The sequence below is a fragment of the Ananas comosus genome, linkage group 22 (assembly GCF_001540865.1).
Source record: "Ananas comosus cultivar F153 linkage group 22, ASM154086v1, whole genome shotgun sequence".
NCBI lineage: Eukaryota > Viridiplantae > Streptophyta > Magnoliopsida > Poales > Bromeliaceae > Ananas > Ananas comosus.
The window spans coordinates 6,864,864-6,879,609 of NC_033642.1; the positions used below are offsets into that span (position 1 = coordinate 6,864,864).

At 36.5% G+C, this 14,746-nt stretch overlaps 2 protein-coding genes across 2 annotated transcripts; one reads left to right on the forward strand and one right to left on the reverse strand.

The window, feature by feature from the left end:
* Positions 4,705-5,593, forward strand: LOC109727257 (CASP-like protein 4U1; the record flags this gene model as incomplete). Its single annotated transcript, XM_020257298.1, is given in 1 exon segment — positions 4,705-5,593. A coding segment is annotated over 1 exon segment (630 nt). The 3' UTR covers positions 5,415-5,593.
* LOC109727256 (ATPase family AAA domain-containing protein 1-B-like) lies at positions 7,321-13,793 on the reverse strand. Its single transcript, XM_020257297.1, is given in 6 exon segments — positions 7,321-8,108; positions 8,537-8,832; positions 10,227-10,284; positions 10,287-10,396; positions 11,085-11,385; positions 13,410-13,793. Coding segments are annotated over 6 exon segments (1,191 nt in total). The 5' UTR covers positions 13,605-13,793; the 3' UTR covers positions 7,321-7,877.

Genomic DNA, 14,746 nt, shown 5'->3' on the forward strand with positions numbered 1-14,746 from the left:
GAATTTACTGTCAGAATAATCTATTATTCGTGTTATCATATATGCATAATAATAAGTTAGAAATAAAAGACAATAAAGGACACTAATTGCTCTTTTTGTGTTAGATAAATGAAGCAAACAAGAATAACCTGTAAAGTGTGAACAAAATCTTTATGGTGAATAGTTGATAGATGAGTAATTTATTGTGCCATTTGTGGGAGATTATTTGTAAGTTTAATGTAGATAGTTATCGAGTGCTCTAATTTTGATTTGACTGTAAGTGTAGAGCTAATATGTTTTCAGAATCATAAAAAAAATTGGTAGCTCAAACTTTTTAACCCTTAGATAAAGAATTGTATAGGGGAGATAATAGTGACTTCTCTAAACTTTGGTGATGCCCCCTAGTAGAGGATTAATATTAATCCAAGAACTAAAAATGATCAAAGAATTGATCCAAGGGTTAAAAAAGTTAGAAACATCAACTCTTTTATACTTTTGAAAGCACCATAATCGGACTCCTAACTGTAATGTATAGTTTGATGATTTTTTCGTTCTTTTACATTTCTAATTTTGAGATTATGGCTATTTGATGTTGTCATTAGTTTATTTTATATATTTTCAAGCACATGTTAGAAGATTTATTCCACTTATTGAAGCTCTTATTTTCAGATGTGCTTATCTACTAAAAACAAAAAACTTTTTTTTTATGATTTGATATGTCAAATATTTGACTACATACTGCCAAATAAAATTTCAAGTTTTTCGATATCTGATTATACTAAAAACTAAAATTTGTAGCTTTTGTTGTCTGGCTAGGAGATTAAACATNTTATAAAAAAATAATTATAAAAATAGATCTCTAAATGCGGTGAATGATTCACCGTATTTATACCTCCTTATTAAGAGTTAGAAAAAGAATAAAAGCGGTAAATCATTTACCGCTTCTTTTCGAGAAAAAGAAAGAAAGCCGTGAATGGTTGACCGCTTTTAAAAGCGGTGAATCATTAACCGCTTTTATAAGACCATATTTATAAATAAAAATTTAACAGGTCTATTTTTAAAATAAAATTTTAGGAGAAAACTATTGGATTAAAAAAACCCTTTAAATACTCATATTTTTATTTTTTCCTAATTTTTAAAATTTTATATTTTATCCCAACTCAACTTTATCTACTAGCGTTAGATAAATCTCAATACTAAACTAAACCTAAGAAATAATAAAAGATACAAGCATATAAGGCTCCTTTTGAGGTCAAAATACAGTTTTATGGTATAAAAATTAATATTTTAGCATTTAATTTTATAACATAAATATACAATTTGATTTATTTTTATCCAAAAGTACAACTTTTCCCATCAAGAAGACTCTTCTGCATTGGTTCGCATGCATTTTTTATTATTTATTGGCCAATTGACTAATGTTAATTACTTTAAAATTGATAAAATATAAATCTTGGTGGCTAATTAAAGAAATTTAAAAGTTTCAATGGTGAATATAAAATTGTAAAAATTTAGATGGTTATTTATAAACGGACAAAAGTTCAGAGGGCTATGGACCTTTGGTGTGGATCTCTAGTGCATATAACTTTTGGAAAAATTGAAATAAATTATTTTGAATTTTGAATTCTTTTATGCAAAGAAAAAGGAATTGTATTGAATGTCATTTTATTTTATTTTTTTTATTACGTATTCTTAATCGTATTGTATCATAATTTTGTTTGTTTATTAATAAGAATTTACAGACTTATATGATTATGAATTGAGAAATCTTAAACACCTCTGAGCTCTCTTTATATGTTAGAAGCTTGCCCTCACCCTTGATCGCTTTAAAGAAAGTTGTTGCCTTCTGTGTGTGTGCGCGCGCGCGCTTCAATTTTGAGGTTGCATTCAGAGTTTCAGGAAGAAATCCAATTGAGTAATCTAATACACAATCTGGTGATACTATAGATCGAGATAAATAATTGGAGGTTGTTTAATTTATGAACAATTTTGATTTGTGAAAGATTTATACGGCTTCGATAAAATCCTATATTTGTTGGTTCTCTTTATTGGATAGAGAAATAGTGGTTTTGTCACAAATTTTTTTGCTCCAATGTACTAAGATGCACCAAATAAATAGAAATCTTATAATATGTATGCTCGTATATTTCTTCCTCAATAGATTGAATTTACTGTTAGAATAATCTATTATTCATGTTATCGTATATGCATAATAATAAGTTAGAAATAAAAGACAATAAAGGACAACTAATTGCTCTTTTTGTGTTAGATAAATGAAGCAAACAAGAATAATCTGTGAAGTGTGAACAAATCTTTAGGGTGAATAGTTGATAGATGAGTAATTTATTGTGCCATTTGTGGGAGATTATTTGTAAGTTTAATGTAGATAGTTATCGAGTGCTCTAATTTTGATTTGACTGTAAGTGTAGAGCTAATATGTTTTCAGAATCATAAAAAAATTGGTAGCTCAAACTTTTTAACCCTTAGATAAAGAATTGTATAGGGGAGATAATAGTGACTTCTCTAAACTTTGGTGATGCCCCCTAGTAGGGGATTAATATTAATCCAAGAACTAAAAATGATCAAAGAATTGATCCAAGGGTTAAAAAAATTAGAAACATCAACTCTTTTATACTTTTGAAAGCACCATAATCGGACTCCTAACTGTAATGTATAGTTTGATGATTTTTTTGTTCTTTTACATTTCTAATTTTGAGATTATGGCTATTTGATGTTGTCATTAGTTTATTTTATATATTTCCAAGCACATGTTAGAAGATTTATTCCACTTATTGAAGCTGTTATTTTCAGATGTGCTTATCTACTAAAAACAAAAAACTTTTTTTTTATGACTTGATACGTCAAATATTTGTCTACATACTGCCAAATAAAATTTCAAGTTTTTCGATATCTGATTATACTAAAAACTAAAATTTGTAGCTTTTGTTGTCTGGCTAGGAGATTAAACATATATTTGAATAATTACTATTCGAATAGGAAGTGGTATCGCGGTCCTTCTCAGCAGTGCCCTCTTACAACCCACCGAGTCGGCACAAATTGCGGTCGTCGATGTAAAAGACTGGAAAGGTGTGTTGGCAGTTGACGTCCAAATTTAGTAGTGTCGATCATTTATTCGAATGCCTCGTCGGCGGCAGAAATGATGCAGAAATAAATACTATATTTACTTCTACAAGTATTCTAGCTTTACTCTGAAATATCTATACTCTTATATGAATTCTCAATGTAAAATAATGACGTGGCAAGCTCTCATTTTTTTTAATTTATATTTCTTTTCCATTCTAAATGTTTAACCCTTCACCTCTCTATATTTAATTAAATGCATCATATTCCACCAATTAGTTTCTTCTCCATTCTAAATGCTCAACCCTTCATCTCTCCACATTTAATTAAATGTATCATATTCCATCAATTAGTGAGCTTTATAACTCCAATCCACTCCCCTCCACCATTAATCCCCCCACCTTTTTTTTTTTCGCATGACATGTTATTTTTCATGCAAAAAAAAATATTATCATCTAATCTCTCACCCCACACTCATCTCCTTCTCTCTATCTCATTGTGTTAACAAAGATTATGAGGATGATAAAGAAGAAGAGCATGCGAAGAACGTTGTCTCCTTCAAGAAGTATCGTCCTGTAAAGTTCAGTCGCGGCCCATATAAATGCTCGCTGGGCCGGTTTGCGTCGGAGCCCTTACTCGCTGTGAACCGCCACCGCAACCGCCTCGGCTGCCTCCTTGCGCGGCTCGCGCGCGCCCACAACTGGGCCGAGGGGAGCAGCGTCCTAGCCTCCTCCTTACGGGGACGTTGCGCGGGAGCTCCTTCTCAAGAATCGCAAGAACTTCTTAATAAATCAAATTGTTTAAGAATTAAAATTTCTGTGGTTGATGTGATAGCAAGGCTGTGTCGGTTTAGATATCGCAGTTTGGGGATGTAGATGAGGTGTTTGTTCATGGGTTACAATGAAAATCCAGAAGTGACTCGGCGCAGGAAGCAACTACCAGCTGAAGATTAAGAAGATGTGTGAGATTTGGATGAGTAAAAGAAGTGCTCTAAAAAAGTATTAGTTTTTTTAAAATTGATGTTTTTTGTTTTATTTTCATCTTATGACCATTTTTTTTAGTAGACACTGTTGTGGGCAAAATTCTTTTATCAAATTAAAAAGTATGATGTGGAGACTGGAGCCTGAGACCCCACCCAAAATTTTCTTAAGCCAGATACGTTAAGTTATTATTTATGTATTTCATATACTTTTAGCTATAATTTTATTTTTTTTAGCAATTAAATTTAGCCATGCAAATTAACTGTGCTTAATATGATATAGCTTCCTATAAACTGTAAATATAAATTTTATTAAAATTTTAAACATTTGCTTCTATTATCTATCTGCTGTATCGCACGGGTCTCTACACTAGTGAGCAATAAATTTGACTAAAAAATATTAACTCAACTAAATCTACTTGAATTTGAATATGACTAAAAAAAATAAATATTATTTTTTTATTATTAGTTTTATACTAACACTACTCGAGTAAAGATAGCATTTTTTATATTGCAATCAATGTTATCAGAACCCTTTCCTTCCTTGATCTGAAAAAACTTCCAACCGTTAGATTATTTTGATTAAATGAAGTCCTTGACATGACTTCTCACGTTAAAAATCCCTCGACTTAGTCCGTGACGTGTGCTCTTCACTCATCCACTCAAAGACGTGTGGTGGCCAAACACGCCTCTGCCCCTTCTGTACCCTTCACATCTCCATTTCGTCGAACACCTTCGCTTCGCCATGGACGCCGCGTTCTCCGGCCCCGTCTCCTCCCTCCGACCCCTCCCTTTCCTCTCCCCGAACCCTAATCCCACCAAGGATCCCCCACTCAACCACCTCCTCCTCCTCCTCAGACCCCAACAACCTCCTCCTTCTCAGACCCCTTCTTCCCTCCTCTCCCTCCCCTCCTTCCCCACCCTCGCCCCCAAACCCAGACCCCCTCCTCCCCCTCCCACCTCCACCCTTCCCTCCTCCGCCTCCGCGCACGGCCCCGTCCACCGCCGCGCCGCCACCGGCTACGCCGCGGCTCTCGCCGACGCCGCGCTCTGCGCCGGCGCGCTCGGCCCCGCCGCGCGCTGCGCGCGGCGCCTCGCGCTCCGCGCCGAGCGGCCCCTACCCGACCCGGCGGCGGCGGCGGCGGAGGAGGAGGAAGGTGGGCTGGAGAGGCACGTGGCGGCGATGGTGAGGTTGCTGGTGGGGAAGGGGAGGGCGGGGATGGTGGCGGAGGTGGTGGCGGAGTTTGTGAGGATCTGCGACGAGCTCGGCGCGACGGAGACGGTGGTGGTGGAGAAGCAAGCGAGGAGGAGGGGAAGGGTGAAGAGGATCAGCGAGGAGACCAAGATGAGGCCCAGCCATCTCTTCGCCGTATAATTTTATTTTATTTTATTTTTTTGTAAAAGAAATCCTTTCTCGACCCCTTAAGGAAAATACATGTAAATTGAAATGACATCTCAGTTGATGTTTGATATCCATTTGGAAATGGATATATGGTGTCAAATATTATTGTTCACTCGCAAATTAAGAAATATTTTTACCTTCGCATTCTCGTATGATGAATAATAGAAAGAAGTAATGTAAAGAACAACAAGGTGACGTAAAGAACAACATCTGATGAACTAGCACAATCTCTTCATGCCCCAGATATAAATTTGCAAACTCAGATATGAGTATTTGCATGGGTACGAAAGAGGTAAGAAGACCCAATCTGATCGAATAATAGAGTTGTACTGAAATGTTCGTATTGTTCTGCAGTGAGCCAATGATTTTCCCGAGGACGAATTAGCTCGGAAATTTAGTGAGCCCAAGCTCAACTATGCTCGAATCACTCGAGTTCAACTCGTTTACGCACCTCGTCTTAACTCCGACTAAAGAATAAGAATTTGATTGATGAATCACTCTACTTGGTCGATTTGTTGTTCCAAAGATTCTCTCGTCTCAGTAGTCTAATTGGAACTTCAGCAGAACTACTATTTGAGATAAAGCTATTCGAAGAAGCACTAATAATTTTTTAGTTAAAATTACTTTCAGTTACTTTTTGCTGTAACTGTAATTGTCTGGAAGCTCATTAATTCTTATGCTATTGCAGAAAAGTCTAAACTTTGTCCATAAATTTCTAGTTCTTTCCTTCAATGTTCGGCACACCAAATCGCACTACCCCTAATTCGTGGAGTCAATAGCTTGTGGACTATAAAAATTTCAACTGGCTTGTAGTGAGTCTATGTATCGTGAATGTTAAATTTTTGGTAAAAATATACTGAATTTACATGAACTATGTACCATGACTTTTAAATTTTAACCACTGCAGCCGCCGTTCCCGACCAAACGTGCTCTTCCTTTCTGTAGTCTTTAAATTTTGCGACACCTTTGTCACCGTTGTCGTCCGTAACCACACGCTCTACCACAGTCTTATCTTCATAATCTGTGTCATATTTAAGCCAGAGTCAACGAAGATGAGGAAGAGGTAAGAAAATAAAATGAGCGTAGCGTCAATGTGGGGTGGTGGAGAGGAAGCGAGAGAAGAAGAGAGAGTAAGGGAGAATAAATAGAGGAAACAGTGAGGATAAGCGAGACGAATTCGGAGTAGAAAAAAAACAAACAAAAAAAAAAAAAAAAAGAAAGAGAGAACAAAGAATAAAGATATTTTGATCAATTTATTAAAAAATCTGATCAAATGTGCAAAATCTAAAATAGTGATCTGTTTTTGCGAAAAATATAAACCGGTAAATATTTTATGCAAATTGGCCTCATTATTTGGATCTTTCTATACCTCACAACCCTGTGAACTCCCCAAATCGAGAATTGAAGCCTCTTTTCAGTCAAAACCCTGAATCTTCAGACAAAGTCGAATAACAACCACCATTGCTATACTTGGTCTACCACAAATGCTATTATTCAAAACTTCTTTCGAAGGTAAAGAGCACGTACCCTGAGAAACCCTGGAATCAAAAGATAGAAGATGAGAACAAAGATTCAAGTCCAACTAAAGAAAATTGATAAGGCTTTCATTTAAGGGCTTAATTACATTTTTAGTCCCTACAACTTAGGACAAATGCCAATTTTGCTTCTGTTACTTAACATAGGCGTGAATTATAACCCCCAAAATAAGACCCACAAGTACTTAAAAGACCACGCAGATGCTCATCAAGAGACAGCAATTTCTAAACATTAGAAAGTAGTTGAGAGACATTCAAAAATAAGGACCAAAATTGGCATCTAATCAAAATTATAGAACTACAAATATAATCAACCATTCATATTTTCTGGGACGATGTTCAGATCTCGCAGACATCCAGTATCATTACTACTAGAGATTAGATCCATCTCAACATGTGTTTTAATTCATCTTACATCTTCATACTACTAAGAAAATGCATACAGTGAAAGATCAAAGAGAGGAAACATTTGACAAGATAAACAATACATTAATATATACTACTGATAACTAGATTTCCAACTGCAACCATTTTCTGGGCATATATTTGTACCAAAATTTGCCACGGTATGGCATGAATGAATACAGCGAGCATATGACAAGTTTTCTCCTAGAATTTCCCTTTTTATAGTTCCTCTCTCTTCTCCATCTTATAAACAGCAAAATAACAACTTGGTAACACATTTAACCTGCACAAGAACTGTTCATATAAGCCATACAGTGGAAAGATCGGTTGCTGGAGTGAACGGTTTAATAAGTGTAGCACCAAGCCACAAAAGAACCGTGTAAATAAGCAGCGGATATAAAAAAAAAGGGAAAAAAAAGATATGAGTGCATCGTTTTCACAGCTATAACCTCACAAGCTGAGCAGTTAATAAAAAAGAACCATCTTTTTTGTAATCCTATGGTGAAGTAGGTTCTTGGGCTTCTGACGATTGGCTGTTCTGAACGATCCGAGACATGAGCTTTGTCATCTCAAAGATGGCACTATGGACCTGGTCATCATCTGGCTCTGCCTGCCGTGCCCACACAGGAGACTGTAGCCCTGAGATCGAGCCGGTTGCTGTTCTTCTCGCCTTTCTGGATGTTGACAGGGCTCTCTCAAGATCGGACTGCCTTAGTGCTCTTGGTCTCTGCAACAATCGACAGTACATTGCACGTCATGTTAGTCAAGGTATCAGTTTATCAAAAGATATTTTTAAAAAAGGGGAAAATCTAACACTTATCCATATGCAGATAGAAGTGCTGCTGATTGCAACAAAGGAAGTTACTCGACAAGCAACACGAAATATCCAACTATTAGTTTCTTCAGATTACTCTAGTTGTTTAGAAAGACAATCTTATATGCTTCCAAGCAACATTTTTTACATGTTTGTTGACAACATGCTTTTTAGACATGAGCTGAAATGAGACAAGTTTTTGTGAATCAGTAAGTCGAGTCTGCAGCCAAAGCAATTAGGCCTATACATCACACTTGCTTTCAGCCACATTTTGTCTCATATTAAAGATTCCTACTTAGTTTTGTTTCAAAATTATAAAAGTATTCATAAGTGATACTTACGCCCATTGCCTTCCCATTCTTTTCATCGCTCAGCAACTCCCTCACAGGGAAGAAGGCCGCTTGCTTGCACAACTCGAGAATATCTGAACCAGTAAAACCCTCACACAAGCTGGCTATATAATCATAGTCAATTCCATCTTCAACTCTTTCTCCCTTCAAAATAACCTTTAGTATCTTGGCCCTTTCATTTTGATCAGGAATGCCAATCTCAAAGGTCTGTGTAAAACGTCTTAGTATTGCCTCGTCTAACTCCGATGGCCTGTTTGTTGCAGCAAGAACCATCACACGTGCATTCTCTGTAACATAACAAGAATATTACTATAAAGCAAAATGTACAAGAAAGCAATGTACAAGGGCGTAAGTTAAAAAAAAAAAGACAGAAATAAATAAATTATACAGAATGAGGATTTTGCTTTATCATAATACTAGTGATGGCCTCGCAATTCGTGGTGAGGAAGGGCCTGTACATTGCTTTAGCCGTTCATAAATTGAATATCTATTGATGGAACCCTCTCTTCTAGTTTGTGTTGCCTAGGCCCATGGCATAGGTTAATCTACAGGCCATCATATATCTCCGACGACTTAAGGTAAAATTAAATGATATTTGACCTCCTTACCCCCTTATGAAGCACCTATGTCTTAAACTAAACAACTACTGTATGAGTACCCCGTTAATGCTAAATGAGCATGATGAAACTACTTAAAAAATTCTCCTTCCTATTACCCCATTTTTATCCTATCTTTTCTAGCGAACCACTCATCCTCCATCTTAAAATTCTTATTCAAGGACAATCAGTTCTCACGTATATTGCTTCCACGTTAAAATAGAAAAGGAATTGTCTTAGTGCAACAACAAGAAAAATATTTTACCTCCAAACTCTGAAAATACTTGGTCTTGGTCATTTAAAGTATAAATCAAATTTCCACCTTAATCACCCCACTGCCATTGATATGCGACCTAAACCACATATCCTGTTATGTAATGAAGTGCAACAATTACTTCTTTAAGAGTGTATATCATCAGAACATACTAATCCTTCATTTCTTCAATCGCACTATATGCTCAAGTCAGTGCTGCTTAAAATAATGAGATTACCTTACAGTACTAGAGGTGCATATAAAAGTTTCTTTCTATTAATTCTAAGATAGAAGACTGCACAAGTTGTGCTAACCCACAAAGAACCATCAAATAATACTTTCCTATGTGGCCCAGTTTAATATAACCTTGGTGAAATTTTGGACTTAAATGTGAAGTGGACAATAACAAATTTTGTTTAAATTGAATATCAGCACAAGTATGCAGCCTCAAAAGGAAGAAAGAAAAGGAAAAAAAAAAAAACATTCTTCGTGCAATCATTACTAGGAATTTTGTGCCCTCTACTAAAATACATGAAAACATATCTTTAAAGAAAAAGCTCATTATGATTAAAGAAAGGTTAGCGATCAGGTTTACAATACAATAGGCTAAATTATTAGACAAATAATAATAACCATATAAAATGATTTGACCCCAGAGATATTAGAACTAGATGCAAAAGCTACAGAGATAAGAGAGAAAAATAATTTTGCAAAAATCAAACAAGTATGAAACAAAATGAGTATGTCATTGAAGTATGAAATAATATAAGACTTCATTAATGAAAAATCAAATTGAAATGCTAACATGCAAGGCATAGTTGCAAGTACTCACGATCTGTGGTGAAGCCATCCCATAATGACATAAATTCAATTTTCATGTTAGTCATGGCTTAGTCATGGCTTCATGATCTGTAGTACGGCGTTGTCCCAGGAAGCTATCAACCTCATCAATGAAAATAATAGCAGGCTGGAGTTTGTAAGCCAGGCTAAACACAGCAGCCACTGCCACAATCAAGTAATGAGATTTAGTGGAGGGTTTAATGAGAAAAATGAGAATGAAGATATTAATTATAAAGATAGTACAGTAGAGAAAATAGGACAATAAGCATGCTTATTAACAAATCAAAGAAAGAAGACAAGTAATACTCTATCAATCGAATTTGCACCAACCAGTAGACCTAAAATCTAAAAAAGGGAACACAAGAACTTCTTTGAATTACTTATAATCAATGGACTGTAGGTCAAGTTTCACTTTGTGCCAACCAATGAAGAAAAGAAAATCACTAGGTTGTCAATCCAACCAACTTGAATGAGTCCTCACCAAATTTGTAATTGAAACAAACAAAAGCTTGTGAAAATCTGGCAACAGCTAATACACCTCTGCCTGTGATATGTTCGGAAGAAATGACAGAACCATGATGTGCAGTATATAGAAATATACTGAAAAGAAACAACGTAAACTTCCAGCACCAATGCTTTTACAAGTAGCAAGCAGATATACAAGGGGCGTAAACTTTCATGACTACCATAAGGCACTATGCATAAACACATTGAAAAGAAACAACATAAACTTCCAGCACCAATACTTCTACAAGTAGCAAGCCGATATATAAAGGGCATTAACTTTCACAGTTTCATGACCACTATAAGAAGTCGTCAACCATGAAAAACTAGAACAAACTACACATACCGAGTTTTTGAGCGTCACCAAACCATTTGCTCATCAAATTTGATATCCTAACATTTATAAAAACAGCACCAGATTCTTTTGCAATGGCCTTTGCTAGCATTGTCTTTCCAGTTCCTGGTGGTCCATACAAGAGCACACCCTTTTGAGGACTAAGAAGCTTTCCATGTGCAAACAGTTCAGGACGGCGGAGAGGAAGGATAACTAACTCAAATAGCGCTTGCTTAACATGCTCCAAACCACCAATAGAATCAAACTCCACATCAATATGATCGGGATTGATTACATCACAAGCTATCACATCCTACAGAATCATCAAATGAAACAATATTACAATTGTGCAGCACTATTCAAAAGCTGCAGCATATTCCACTAAAGACCCCAAAGCCATGATAAACTTGAATATTTCATCCATGAATTATAACAAAACTAACAATAAGTTCTCACACAAAAACATAGAATTAAGGGTGCGTTTGGTTCGCACTATCTTTTTAAGATTCCTAATAATCCAATAGGAATAAAAAAATATTACGGTGTTTGGCTAAACGCATTAAGTAATCTAGTTGGTAATACTGGATTTACTTGGGAATGAGATGTATCCCAAAGTACTAATCTCATTCCTTTGAGGGAGGGTGAGTATCCTTATATTAATGGATTGGGGTAATCATAATATGTCTAATCTCTTTCTTTCTTCCTACCCGCCGGCTAATTGATATTATTTTTCTTTACACTCTAACCTTATATCTCTCTAGACTTATTTTTCTCTCTAAAATTCAACTTTTTTTTCTCTCTCTAAACTAAGTTATTTCTCTCCCTCTATTTCTAAAATCTCAACCATTTCATTCTCTCTAACCTCGACTCTATTTCTCTTTCTATTTCTTTAATTATGCTCTCTCTTTCTAACCTATATTCTCTCTCTCTTTTTTCTAAAAATATGTTGAAATTATTTATAGTATTATTTAAAATTAATTTAATAAATAAATAAATTAATTGTATATTTTTCATAATCTTAAATAATATGACTAAATAATATGACCGTACGAACCAAACACCGAAATACTACATTCTTAGTAGGGATAATTGCCTATATACCCCTCATACGTTTGAAAATATCTGATTTACCCTTACTTTTTTTTTCTTTCCAAAATACCCCTCATATATTCCACCGTTATTGCCAAATACCCTCGCAGTTATCTTCTGTTAAGTTAACTTAGGTTAAACGTGAGTTAAATACCTACCACAGTTAAAAAAAATTAAAATACCAATTTTGCCCTTAACTTAAGGGCAAATAAGAAATGTTGGTAACAGTAGAGGGGTATATTGGAAAAGATCAAAAGTCAAAATACATTTTGTGCCTCTGACTTTAAGGGTAAATAAAAAAGTCAGTGATGATGGAAGGGTATATTTGAAAGGGCAAAATGGTAATTTTATAGAGATAACAGAGTTCATTAATATATTAGAAATAGGTTCGAACGTAGAAAGGGTATTTTCAATATTAGCCTTCTAAGAGGGGTAAATCGAAAAGTCAGGAACTTTTCAGGGGTATATAAGCAATTGCCCCTTCTTAGTAATAGGATGAATAGGAATAAGATTTTCGGATATCATTTTACTCCTAGTAATCTTTCATAGTGCGAACCAAACGCGCCCTAAAGATGACAAGATATTCCCAAGGAGCCCATACACTAGGATTAGTGCGTCACAATGCAAAAAAGACTATAATTATAAGTCTGCGTAAGCATCCTACAACATAAACAGAAAGTGTCTGGCAATAAATGCACTGAAAGCAGCATCTTATTTGGGATCTTGTTTCAATCAACAGAGAAGTACTTAAATCAAAATCATCAAACTAACTTGAATGCCGGCGAGACAATATCAAAAGGTGCTGCTCCAAATAAAAGTGACAAGTTAGGGAAAAAAATTCTCCGGTATTACCAATAAACACTTAATTAGTAACAAACACTTTTCAGCCAAAACCTGAGTTATAAAGCATACAACAGCATCAAAATGCCTCTGTTAACAGTAAATGGCACGAAAACAAAGAGTTAATCTAGGGTTACGCCAAATTCCATGCTCCAAAGTAATCCGAGGAGCAGGGAGAGGAAGAAGACGAGAAAGAAGGGGGACCAAAAGGTCTTATTCTTATTATCGATCATAACTTACTAGAAAAACATTAATTGGCGCCAAAAACCTCATCAAAGATGCCTGTTCTAACGGGAAAAAGTACGTAGCCAAGGAATAAATCTAGGGTTTGCGCGTAATTCCATTTTCATACTAAGGAATCCGAAATACGGGGACAAGGAGAAGAGGAGGAGGAGGAGGGTAAGGGACCTCGTAGGGGGTGGTGTTGACGAGGGGTCGGCCGAGGCGCTTGGCGATCTCCTTCTTCTGCTCGAGGGCCTTCTTGGACGCGGCGCGGTTGGGGTCGAGGTGGCGGAGCCCCGCGAAGAGGACGAGGCAACTCAGCGCCGCGCTCGCTGCGTACAGCACCAGCTCCTGCAGGAACCGCGACTCCGACGCCCTCATCTCCCCCACCTCTCCTCCTCCTCCTCCTCCTCCGACTCTAGGGTTTCCGCTAGGGCGACGACGACGACTTTTCTAGGGTTCTTGCTTGGGGAACAAGGAGAGAGGAAGGAGTCGGAGATAGGGCAAAGTGGTGGAGGAGAGGAATATAAGAATGAACCGATCGATGATGGGAAGGAGAGCAATAACTGGGGACTATAAACGTGTTCGACCCACAATAGTAAAAGTGCGGGGGATTGGGGCCTTGCGATCGCGGTCGAAGCAAAATTAGTATACGAGTCCGCACCGCCAATGAGGGCTCTGGGCCGGGCGTAGGCATTGCGTAATACTGTAGAATCCATACCGGCCCGGTTCGGCCTGGAGTGGAGAGTGGTCCGCCGGTCTGACAGGACCTCGGCTTGCCACGAGAGGCACCGCACAGCTAGACCCGTCAGACAATCCGATGGATTGGACAATTTGCGGACGGATCATTATATCCGTAGATTATATAGATACGGATAAAATTTATTCGTAAATTTTTAGACAGTTATTTTTTTTTACCCATATCCGTTGGCAGGTGAACGGATGGATATATTGGTTACCCATAACATTTTTTTTCCCCACTTTATCCTTATACTTTTCAAATGCAAATAATAATAATAATAATAATAATAATAATTTTCTATATATATATATATAGAGAGAGAGAGAGATTAAAACTTAAATCTATTTTTAAAAACATCACAACATACAACATATAATAAAGAAAAAAAAAATAACCTTAGGATAAATTAATGTTAGGGCTCTAGCAATGAGTAAAACGAAAAGAATATTCACTTTTGTTGTTTTTTTAAATTTGTTTAAAAAATTATATACACGAGTATCCATGGATACCACGGTTGCTCAAAATGCCCATAATTTAACGGATATCTGCCTATTTTACCTATAATTTTTTGGATAAGAAAAATTAGTACATATTTCCGTAAATTTGCAGGAAATTGTGGGTACCCCAAGTTGAGATTGTCACGTCTTAGACACAACACTGCCCACATGGGCCCTAAGGCCCGGCCTTGTATGGGCCTTGGTGGCCCATCTTGGGGAGCTCCCTTCACCCAATTCGCAAGAGAGAAAATAAGTCTCCCTTGGGAGTTCCAAATTGAATTTTT